At 45.7% G+C, this 12,430-nt stretch overlaps 2 protein-coding genes across 2 annotated transcripts in view; one reads left to right on the top strand and one right to left on the bottom strand.

Annotated features, from left to right (window-relative positions):
• TRUB2 (TruB pseudouridine synthase family member 2) overlaps positions 1-8,218 on the bottom strand; it is a 30,270-nt gene extending 22,052 nt beyond the window's left edge. The window contains exons 1-3 of the mRNA XM_089693151.1: positions 7,969-8,218; positions 3,397-3,518; positions 2,079-2,210 (exon numbers count right to left, since the gene is read on the bottom strand). Of these exons, the coding sequence (XP_089549277.1) occupies positions 2,079-2,210; positions 3,397-3,505 (241 nt within the window). The 5' untranslated portion in view covers positions 3,506-3,518; positions 7,969-8,218. The remainder of the gene's footprint in view (positions 1-2,078; positions 2,211-3,396; positions 3,519-7,968) is intronic.
• A 39-nt stretch (positions 8,219-8,257) lies between these two features.
• LOC149449490 (SRSF protein kinase 1-like) lies at positions 8,258-10,839 on the top strand. The gene has a single exon (XM_089693150.1). The coding sequence runs from the start codon at positions 8,377-8,379 to the stop codon at positions 10,195-10,197; it is 1,821 nt and encodes a 606-aa protein (XP_089549276.1). The 5' UTR covers positions 8,258-8,376; the 3' UTR covers positions 10,198-10,839.
• The last annotated feature ends 1,591 nt before the right edge of the window (positions 10,840-12,430 follow it).

The following is a 12,430-nucleotide window of genomic DNA, read 5'->3' on the forward strand; positions in this document are numbered from 1 at the left end:
GTACTGTGTCCGCAGTCTCTGGTCATCCCCTGTACTGTGTCCGCAGTCTCTGGTCATCCCCTGTACTGTGTCCGCAGTCTCTGGTCATCCCCTGTACTGTGTCCGCAGTCTCTGGTCATCCCCTGTACTGTGTCCGCAGTCTCTGGTCATCCCCTGTACTGTGTCCGCAGTCTCTGGTCATCCCCTGTACTGTGTCCGCAGTCTCTGGTCATCCCCTGTACTGTGTCCGCAGTCTCTGGTCATCCCCTGTACTGTGTCCGCAGTCTCTGGTCATCCCCTGTACTGTGTCCGCAGTCTCTGGTCATCCCCTGTACTGTGTCCGCAGTCTCTGGTCATCCCCTGTACTGTGTCCGCAGTCTCTGGTCATCCCCTGTACTGTGTCCGCAGTCTCTGGTCATCCCCTGTACTGTGTCCGCAGTCTCTGGTCATCCCCTGTACTGTGTCCGCAGTCTCTGGTCATCCCCTGTACTGTGTCCGCAGTCTCTGGTCATCTCCTGTACTGTGTCCGCAGTCTCTGGTCATCTCCTGTACTATGTCCGCAGTCTCTGGTCATCCCCTGTACTGTGTCCGCAGTCTCTGGTCATCCCCTGTACTGTGTCCGCAGTCTCTGGTCATCCCCTGTACTGTGTCCGCAGTCTCTGGTCATCCCCTGTACTGTGTCCGCAGTCCATTGGTTCAGAATATTTTTTTTCTTGTTTTTCTCCTCTAAAACCTAGGCACGTCCTATGGTCAGGTGCGTCTTATGGAGCGAAAAATACGGTAAATGCTACTAAAATACTGTATGAGTTTTTTCATCAAGTCATGCAGTATTTTAGTAGTGACAACCATGTGTGGTTCCCCACTGACTGCTGAATGTAAAAGAATTGCCGGCATTTTTTAAAAAATGGCATGGGGGACCCCCCCCCCCCCACAAAATCCATACTAGACCCTTATATGAGCATGCAGGAAAGGGGGGGGGGGGGCGAGCGAAGCCCCCCCGAAACATGTCAGGCCACTTGCCCTCAACATGGGGGGGGGGGTGCTTTGGGGCAGGACCTGCCCCCTCCTATGTGAATGAGAATGGGGTACATGGGGGTGATGTCCCGCAATGGCCCTGCCCCTTACCTATTTAAGAACTGTCAAACCACCGGAGCAGACAGACGGTGGGAGCCATCGTCGGAAGCGGAGCCTTTTTTTAAAAAATGTTTTTTCGGGTCGGCGGCGGGCATCGTGATTGACGTTGGATCTACTGTGGGGGACATTCTTTTAGTTTTTTCTTTTAATAAAGGACTTGTCAAAGACCGTATCCTGCCTTTTTTCACACTACACTTTTTGTTTTTTGTGAATGAGTATCGGGACCATGTACCTCATACTCATTCACATGGGGGGGGGGCCCCTTGTCAAAGGGGGCTTTCAGAGAGTGACAAGCCCGCTGCCCGCAGACCCCCACAACCACCGGCCAGTGTTGTGGGGAAGAGGCCCTTGTTACCCCAAAGCGCCCCCCCATGCTGAGGGCATGTGGCCTGATATGGTTCAGGGGGGGGAGGGGGGGGCTTTTGCACGTCCTCCCCCCTCCCCCCTTTCCTGACCTGCCAGGATGCATGGCGGATAAGGGTCCGGTATGGATTTATTTTTTTAAATTTTGGGGGACCCCATGCCATTTTTTGATTTATTATGGTGCTGGTTTTTATATGTAATTACCGCTTTTTTTTTTTTTCTTCACTATAGCTCAGAGAGTCAGCTGTCACTTTCCCCCCCCCCAGCTAAAAGAAAGAAAGTTTCCTTTTAGTTTATTTTCCCAAGTTAAAAGAAACAATGTTTCCTTTTAGTTTCTTAAAAGAAACAAAACTTCCTTTAACTCTAGGGAAAGTGACAGCCAATTCTGTGAGCTATCATGAAGAAAAAAAAAGCCTGAAATTGCATTTAAAAATCGGCACCGACATACACTTCGTATTACGAAAAACATTTGTACAAAATTTGTAAACCGAGGCATTATTTTCAATGGATTTTCATATGTTAACCAAGGCATTTGTAAACCGAGGTACACCTGTGTTATTTTTCAAGGACCATCCATTATTAAATTATTGAAAGGTACTTACCAAGCCCATGGTTAACTAATGAAGGGACAGATGTGACCACCTTGGTGAGTTCTACCCCACTGCAGCCTTCACTGCTTTCTGGGAGAAAAAGCATCTTCTGCTGAGATGACTGTTGATGGAGAGAGTTCAATTCTAAACAAACAAAAGGAAAAATTATGAAAATAAAATTTTGCACAATTGTAAGGTTATTCATAAATAACTTAAATTAAATAACAAATTTAATGCGTATTGCTGGTCAAAATGAAAAATCATATTTATTTCCACATTGTGTTTCAATTATTTTGAGCGCCAAATAATCTGTACCATCTTGAAGTTTGTAAACTTGTTTTGTAAAGATTTCCATACATTTATTTCTTTGCATTCTGTGACATGTATTCACTATGCCCTGGGAGTAGGAGCTGCTGTGTCATACATTTCACAGAGCCTGCTTTCTGAACTACAGAAGTGCAGAGGGGAGGAGTTTCAAGAGTTACTATAGGAATCACTGTTTGCAGGAAGCAAGGTACTATGAGATATGTGGTCCTTAAAATGTTACTAAACCCACAACAGTAAAATCAGTCTGTATTTGCATTAAAGCATGCTTGTTATACTCACTATAGAACCTAAGGGGTTAATCCTTCCCATTATGTAAAAAGGAAGTTTGATCCTGTCTTCTCTGATCCTCCCCCTTCTACTGTCCCCAATCCATCTGATAGTACAGAGCTCTTGGAGTCACTCTGCACATGCTCAGTTTAGTGTGTACTGCTAGGGAGGGTTTTTTTTTTCTTTGGGAGGGTGCATGTGATCAGCACAGGGCCAATAAGGGGTCAGGGGTCATGCAGCCTCATAGGACAGTCAGAGGAGTATGAAAACTCCTACTACAAGATTAACTAGTGCTCGGCTGAACACTGATAGAAGTCATAGGACTGCTATATACTGCTGATGAGAAAAGGTATTTATCAGTTTATATTTACTAAAATAATTGCACTTCCATGTTCTGCGTACTGGGGGAGAACAGATATAGTGAATGCAGGGTCATGGGTTTAGTAACACTTTTAAGAATCAAAAAACCAGCAGAGAAGAAGCTGCAAAGCATGCAGGGAATGAAGAACGGTGTGCAAAGACATGGCCAGCAGACAGGCTGCAATCACAACATGACAGGAGATCTTTCAACTGAGCTTATCCTGGATTGTCAAATAAATAAAACTATTGTTTGTATAGTTGTTACAATACTGACGTTATTAAATGAACATGTATGTTGTGACCATAGAACATCTTTAAACTGCAAAGAAATAATCTGCTATTTTTCTAAAAGCTCTAACAAAGTAAGTAACTGTACCTTTCAGCAACGCCATCTCCAACGTGTCACGCACATTCTTCCAGATAACACCGGGTGGTTTATACACAGAAAATAGTCCATTTAATGTACGAAGAATAGAGGATGCCATGGCTGACCTTTCACTTAATAAAGATCATCAAAAAAAAATACAGATTATTGTTTATGCTAAGAAGAAGCCAAATCTATGCATAGGATAATACTAATATCATTCCCATACAAGCAGTATGAACAGAGAGCATATTTGATAAGGTTTGCATTCAGACACCTATAATGATTACAAAACCATAAGGACTCCTTCACACTTGGGGCTGTCATTGCTGCTCCTCTGAAAAGCAATCCACAGTGGATGACATTTTAGAGGCATTTAACAGGATACTCAGATGTGACATATTGTCTCTGGGATGCCTGTTTCAACTACTGAAAAGCCAAAGCACTGTGCCACAATGTGCATTGCATGCCGATGTAGTGCAGCCCTATTCACCTAAATAGGTCAGGTTGGTAGCATTAGTGATCAGCGGGAGAAGGACCCCTTATATTAGTGATCAGCGGGAGGATCCCTTATATTAGTGATCAGAGGGAGAAGGATCCCTTATATTAGTGATCAGCGGGAGGATCCCTTATATTAGTGATCAGCGGGAGGATCCCTTATATTAGTGATCAGAGGGAGAAGGATCCCTTATATTAGTGATCAGCGGGAGAAGGATCCCTTATATTAGTGATCAGCGGGAGAAGGATCCCTTATATTAGTGATCAGAGGGAGAAGGATCCCTTATATTAGTGATCAGCGGGAGGATCCCTTATATTAGTGATCAGCGGGAGGATCCCTTATATTAGTGATCAGAGGGAGAAGGATCCCTTATATTAGTGATCAGCGGGAGAAGGATCCCTTATATTAGTGATCAGCAGAAGAAGGATCCCTTATATTAGTGATCAGCGGGAGAAGGATCCCTTATATTAGTGATCAGCGGAAGAAGGATCCCTTATATTAGTGATCAGCGGGAGAAGGACCCCTTATATTAGTGACCAGCGGGAGAAGGATCCCTTATATTAGTGATCAGCGGGAGAAGGACCCCTTATATTAGTGATCAGCGGGAGGATCCCTTATATTAGTGATCAGCGGGAGAAGGACCCCTTATATTAGTAATCAGCGGGAGAAGGATCCCTTATATTAGTGATCAGCGGGAAAAGGACCCCTTATATTAGTGATCAGCGGGAGGATCCCTTATATTAGTGATCAGCGGGAGAAGGACCCCTTATATTAGTGATCAGCAGAAGAAGGATCCCTTATATTAGTGATCAGCGGGAGAAGGATCCCTTATATTAGTGATCAGCGGAAGAAGGATCCCTTATATTAGTGATCAGCGGGAGAAGGACCCCTTATATTAGTGACCAGTGGGAGAAGGACCCCTTATATTAGTGATCAGCGGGAGAAGGATCCCTTATCTTAGTGATCAGCGGGAAAAGGAACCCTTATATTAGTGATCAGCGGGAGAAGGACTCCTTATATTAGTAATCAGCGGGAAGAGGACCCCTTTTATTAGTGATCAGCAGGAAAAGGACCCCTTATATTAGTGATCAGCGGGAGAAGGATCCCTTATATTAGTGATCAGCGGGAGAAGGACCCCTTATATTAGTGATCAGCAGAAGAAGGATCCCTTATATTAGTGATCAGCGGGAGAAGGTCCTCTTATATTAGTGATCAGCGGAAGAAGGATCCCTTATATTAGTGATCAGCGGGAGAAGGACCCCTTATATTAGTGATCAGCGGGAGGATCCCTTATATTAGTGACCAGCGGGAGAAGAATCCTTTATACTAGTGACCAGTGGGAGAAGGACTCCTTATATTAGTGATCAGCGGGAGAAGAATCCCTTATATTAGTGATCAGCAGGAGAAGGACTCCTTGTATTAGTGATCAGCGGGAGAAGGATCCCTTATATTAGTGATCAGCGGGAGAAGTACCCCTTATATTAGTGACCAGCGGGAGAAGAATCCTTTATACTAGTGACCAGTGGGAGAAGGACCCCTTATATTAGTGATCAGCGGGAGAAGAATCCCTTATATTAGTGATCAGCAGGAGAAGGACTCCTTGTATTAGTGATCAGCGGGAGAAGGATCCCTTATATTAGTGATCAGCAGGAGAAGGATCCCTTATATTAGTGATCAGCGTGAGAAGGATCCATTATAATAGTGATCAGTGGGAGAAGAACCCATTTTATTAGTGATCAGCAGGAGGACTCCTTATATTAGTAATCAGCAGGAAGAGGACCCCTTTTATTAGTGATCAGCAGGAAAAGGACCCCTTATATTAGTGATCAGCGGGAGAAGGATCCCTTATCTTAGTGATCAGCGGGAGAAGGAACCCTTATATTAGTGATCAGCGGGAGAAGGAAACCTTATGTTCATGAACAGCAGGAGCAGGAACCCTTATATTAGTGATCAGCAAGAGAAGGACCCCTATATAAGGGGTTCCTCTCCCGCTGATCACTAATATATTAGTGGTCAGTGGGAGAAGGACCCCTTATATTAGTGGTCATTGGCAGAAGGATCCCTTATATTAGTGGTCAGTGGGAGAAGGACCCATTATATTAGTGGTCATTGGCAGAAGGATCCCTTATATTAGTGGTCAGTGGGAGGACCCCTTATATTAGTGATCAGTGGGAGAAGGATCCCTTATATTAGTGATCAGAGGAAGGACTCCTTATATTAGTGATCAGCGGGAGAAGGACCCATTTTATTTGTGATCAGCGGGAGAAGGACCCTTTATATTAGTGATCAATGGGAGAAAGACCCCTTATATTAGTGATCAGTGGGAGAAGGACCCCTTATATTAGTGATCAGCGGGAAAAGGACCCCTTATATTAGTGATCAGCAAGGACCCCTATATAAGGGGTCCCTCTCCCGCTGATCACTAATATATTAGTGGTCAGTGGGAGGACCCCTTTTATTAGTGATCAGTGGGAGGCGGACCCCTTATATTAGTAATCAGACAGAGAAGGATCCCTTATATTAGTGATCAGCGGGAAAAGAAACCCTTATGTTCATGATCAGAAAGAGAAGGAACCGAATATAAGGGGTCCCTCTCCCCCTGATAACTAATATATTAGTGATTAATGGGAGAAGAACCCCTTATAATAGTGATCAGCGGGAGAAGGACCCCTTATATTAGTGATCAGCGGGAGAAGGACCCCTTATAATAGTGATCAACGGGAGAAGGGCCCCTTGCATTAGTGATCAGCAGGGCGGACCCCTTGCATTAGTGATCGGTGGGGGGCGGACCCCTTGCATTAGTGACCGGTGGGTGGGGGGGCAGACCCCTTGTATTAGTGACCGGTGGGGAACGCACCCCTTTTATTACTGATCGGTGGGTGGCGGAACCCTTGTATTAGTGATCGTGGGGGGCGGACCCCTTGTATTAGTGATCGTGGGGGGCAGACCCCTTGTATTAGTGATCGTGGGAGGCGGACCCTTGTATTAGTGATCGTGGGGGGGCAGACCCCTTGTATTAGTGATTGGTGGGGGTGCGACCCCCTTGTATTAGTGATCGTGGGGGTGGAAAGACCCCTTGTATTATTGATCGTGGGGGGCGGACCCCTTGTATTAGTGATCGTGGGGGGGAAAGACCCCTTGTATTAGTGATTGTGGGGGGCGGACCCCTTGTATTACTGATCAGTGGGGGGCGGACCCCTTGTATTACTGATCAGTGGGGGGCGGACCTCTTGTATTAGTGATCGTGGGGGGCGGACCCCTTGTATTAGTGATCGTGGGGGGTGGACCCCTTGTATTAGTGATCGTGGGGGCAGACCCTTTGTATTAGGGATCAGTGGAGGGGGTAGACTCCTTGTATTAGTGATCAGTGGAGTGGGGGGACCCCTTGTATTAGTGATCAGTGGGGGGCAGACCCCTTGTATTAGTGATCAGTGGGGGGGGGGTGGACCCCTTGTATTAGGGATCAGTGGGGGGGGGGTGCGGTGGACCCCTTGTATTAGGGATCAGTGGAGGGGGTGGACCCCTTGTATTAAGGATCAGTGGAGGGGGTGGACCCCTTGTATTAGGGATCAGTGGAGGCAGACCCCTTGTATTGGGGATCAGTGGGGAGGGTGGACCCCTTGTATTAGGGATCAGTGGGGGGGGTGGACCCCTTGTATTAGGGATCAGTGGGGGGGGTGGACCCCTTGTATTAGGGATCAGTGGGGGGGGTGGACCCCTTGTATTAGGGATCAGTGGAGGGGGTGGACCCCTTGTATTAGGGATCAGTGGAGGCGGACCCCTTGTATTGGGGATCAGTGGGGAGGGTGGACCCCTTGTATTAGGGATCAGTGGGGAGGGTGGACCCCTTGTATTAGGGATCAGTGGGGGGGGGGGTGTATTAGGGATCAGCGGGAGAAGGGCCCTTAACATTAGTTTGAGTGGGAGGAGAACCGCTACAATGATCTCTGACATATACAATTATTGAGAGACAGATATCGCTCAGGGACCCCCGTCCAGCCCCTGGTCGAGTACAGTAGCTCCACAGTCTCCGTTATAGTCACCGATCCTCCTGCCATACAATACACATAACCAAGATCACTTACTGCGTGTACTGAGTGCTACGCCACCACCGTACAGCAAGACTTCGCTTAGTTCGGGCTACTTTGCCCTCTATCAGCAGCCATCAGCTTCCTCTGACCCCACGTGCTTCCGCCTCGCTGGGTGTACAAAGATGGCGGCTGGTAGACGCCGCCTCGTGTTATAATACTCCCTCCCCAGGGACAAGCGCTGTTCATTACACTCAGATACGATGGTTAAGGAATACAATGTACAGCAAATATCGCTCTAAGCGCCGCCTCCTTACACGGCCGGATATTCCCGTCCACCAATGAGGAGGCTTGTTCAAGCGACGAAGAGGTGTGGCGACAACGCAGCGCGGCCGTTGGGCGGAAGTAGGGAAGTCGGAGTAGCGTTGGGTCACGGCGCATGTGTCTTCCAGCCGCCGGTGAGCCATGGAGAGGAAAGTGTTGGCGCTCCAGGCTCGCAAGAAGCGGGCGAAGGGAAAGAAAGGTGTGAAGAAGCCGGAGCTTCCACCGCGTAGCTCTGCCCCCGATCCTCAGGAAGATGAGCCTCAGGAAGAGGAGGAGGAGGAGGAGATGCTGGGCTCTGATGATGAGGAGCAGGAGGACCCCAATGACTACTGTAAGGGGGGATACCACCATGTGAAGATTGGGGACCTCTTCCATGACCGGTACCATGTCATCCGGAAGCTGGGCTGGGGCCACTTCTCTACTGTGTGGCTGTGCTGGGACCTCCAGGCCAAACATTTTGTGGCCCTCAAAGTGGTGAAAAGTGCAGAGCATTACACAGAGACCGCCCTGGACGAGATCAAACTGCTCCGGGCTGTACGTGACACTGATCCCAATGACCCCGGGCAACAGCGGGTGGTGCATCTCCTGGACGACTTCAAAATCTCTGGAACCAACGGCACCCACATCTGCATGGTGTTCGAAGTGTTGGGACACCACCTGCTGAAGTGGATCATCAAGTCCAATTATCAAGGACTGCCGCTGCCCTGCGTAAAGAGCATCATCCGGCAGGTCCTTCAGGGTCTGGACTACCTGCACTCCAAGTGTAAGATCATCCACACCGACCTCAAGCCAGAGAATATCTTGCTGTGTGTCAATGATGCCTACATTCGACGTCTGGCCTCTGACGCCACTCAGTGGCTCCGTTCAGGTGGTCCTCCTCCCTCGGGATCGGTGGTGAGTACAGCGCCCCAGCCCAAACCCTCCATCAAGCTGTCAAAAAACAAGAAGAAGAAACTAAAGAAAAAGCAGAAACGTCAGGCCGAACTCTTGGAGAAACGGGTACAAGATATAGGAATGGATGTGGAAGAAGAAGAGGAAGACAGCCTCCCCCAGTTCCAGGAGACTGAGGTCAAGTTAGAACCTTATGAGGGACCAGAAATCAATGCTAACGGGTTACCGTGTAATACATCCCCAATTGAAAGTGACTCCCAGACAAATTCTAACACATTATCCTCATCTTTGAGCCTTACTAGTGGAGACAATTCAGGGCCATCAGATTCTGCTTCTTCCTCATTAAAATGCAGCCCTGATGAAGGCCCCGATCCCATTCCAGGTGAAGGTATGCTACCTCTGCAGTCTGTTAATCAGCAGGACCATCAGAGTGAAGTGGAGGAGGCATGCCAACAGCAGAGGAATGAGGTGACTGAAGAAGAGAAGGCATCTACAAAAACAGAGGACAGTGAGGAGAAAGTAAAAGCTTCCGACTTCCTCCTAAACCCTCTTGATCCTCAGAATGCAGATAAAATAAAGGTGAAAGTTGCAGACCTAGGTAATGCCTGTTGGGTACAGAAGCATTTTACAGAGGACATTCAGACTAGACAATATCGATCTCTTGAAGTGCTCATTGGTTACGGATACAGTACACCAGCAGATATCTGGAGTACAGCATGCATGGCCTTTGAGTTGGCAACTGGAGATTATCTGTTTGAACCTCACTCTGGTGAGGACTATTCTCGTGATGAAGACCACATCGCTCTGATCATTGAACTGTTGGGACAGATCCCACGCAAGCTTATTGCAGCTGGAAAATATTCAAAGGATTTCTTCACAAAGAAGGGAGACCTCAAACACATTTCAAAGCTTAAGCCTTGGGGTCTTGCTGATGTCCTTCGAGAGAAATATGAGTGGTCTGAAGAGGATAGCACCACATTTTCAGACTTCTTGCTTCCCATGTTGGAACTAGTCCCTGAGAAGCGGGCTACTGCTGCCCTGTGCCTCTGCCATCCTTGGCTACAAACCTAAGAGAAGGTGTGTGATGTGTCCAAGCCATTCTGAATGTTTCATGTTCACTTATGATAAGGGCTTTGTGTCAACCAAGAGTCAGAATGGATACGCTTCACCAAATTGATGGGAAGAAGCCTATTAATAGACCTGTTTTCCTGTGGCATTGACTGATTTGTCATAAATGTTAACTTGGTAAAAGGGGACAGTAAAGCGTTAGGCTAAATTTCTCTTTATTAGTTGAGTTTTCATTATTTTCTCTTTATGTATGATGCAGATCCTGGGCTTTATTTATCAAAGTGTATGAAGGAGGATCTGCTCATAATGGTAAACATTAAACCTTTTTTATTTTTTTGTCTGCGTGATGTATGAAAGATTAGAATATTACTATGGGTGGGATTCCTTAACATTCTGGTAAATAAGTCCAACTGTTGCAAACTTGTCTTTTAAGAGTTCTTCCCATTTTTATAATATACTTTTCCATATAAATATATCCGTATATACACATTTCCAATAGCAGAAAATGTAAATCTGTATGATGCATTACTTTTTTCATTAGAATTGCAGGTTTTAGAGCAATATTTGTAGTATGTATGATCATACCACTGGGGACTAAAATCGGCAGATCAAAATAAAAAGACAGTTTATGTATTCAGCTTTCAATGCAAGATGTATGTCTTTTTGTTTTGGATGCTTGGGGTCATGCTGGATATTGATTTCTGGTCCATAAATGTAGGATTTGATTTCAAAAGTAGAGTTGTCATGTCAGTAGGGATTGCATGTAGCAGCTTGTTCCCATCGCACAATTTGGGCTATTGTATTTCTGTGGACACTGCATTTGTTATATATTTCCATACTAAGTCGAGAAGGGAAAATAATATATATAGATGTACCACTACCATAGTCTAATATGGTTATGTGAGATTTTTTGTTTTAAATGGACTTAAAAAGAAATAACAGCCCGTATGATACTTAGTATAACTAGAGGCAAATGTATAATTTTTTTTTTTTTTTTTTAGTTTTGGATAGAGTGGAGAGGGATTGGAACACCTGTCAGCTTTTTATTGCAGTTTGTGCCCCCTTTAACCCTTTGGCTGCCAGAGCAGTTTTTGCACACGTTTTAAAAAAATTGTTTTAGGCCTAAAGATTACACAAAACCCCCAAACATATATTTTCTGAAAGCAGATACCTTAGAGAATAAAATAGTGGTAGTTCCAATTTTTTAGGTTTAGAAAATGTAAAATTTCAGTACAGACACACTGAATTTTGGGGCAAACAAACCCAGTAAATTACCCAAATATTTGGGAAAATATAAAAGATGAGGTTGCGCCGAGCAAATAGATACACAACAATGTCAAATCTTAACTTGTGTGCATCTGTGAAATGGCGACAAACTTCAGTTCCCTATATTTCTTATAGGCGATGCTTCAAAAGCCCCTACAGGTCATCAGTTTAGTGTGAATGGAGGAGGTATTGCACGTTTTCACATGTAGGCGACCCAACGCGTGCATTTACGTTCGTACGTGCATATATGTGGGGGAACTCCAAATTTTTGGGGGTGGGATGTTGTGTTTGTGTGTAACTTTATTTTTTCTTTGCAATAAAATTTTTTTTTTAACAACTTTTTTGTTTCATCACATAGGGGATACAAAGTCACCATTACCGGGGGCTGTGGAAGCAAATGGGTGGCAGCGCAGCCAACCAAATGCTTCTACCTGACAGGCAAGAGTCTGCCTGTCAGTTTTAGACAATCCTGGTGACTGCAGCCACTGAATTGTGTGTAAAAACACCCCACTGTCAGGTCTGTACGACTTACGGACCTGGTAGCGAAAAGGATTAAGGAGGTTCACCCTATTTGTACTGTTTACCGGTATCACTGAGAATGAAAGTGAAAGAAAATCCCAAATTTTGAGTTGCCACCGGAATAAGAATTGAGGTGACATTTTTCTTTTGGGGCATTAGTTCTGGTGACAAACAGGGATTCCTCACTTTGGAAAGGTTTCCTCTCATTTCCTGTTTTGGCGATTGGGCAGTAAGTGAAGTAACGCATGGCAAAAAACAAGAAAGAAACAAACAAATAATGGTTATAACGTTACCCTACTCTATTGAAAATGAAAGAAACACGTTTTGCCTATACTGCTACTTTAACTGTCTTGGAGAACCTGCTGCTCTGGAATGCCATGGTGACTTCTCATATGACCAAGTGCTTCAGCCTTTGATGTTGCTGAAAGGGAGGATCAAAGCTTAGCTCATT

Source organism: Staurois parvus, unplaced genomic scaffold (assembly GCF_062004578.1).
Source record: "Staurois parvus isolate SC_StPar_1 unplaced genomic scaffold, SC_StPar_1.0 ptg000616l, whole genome shotgun sequence".
Lineage (NCBI taxonomy): Eukaryota > Metazoa > Chordata > Amphibia > Anura > Ranidae > Staurois > Staurois parvus.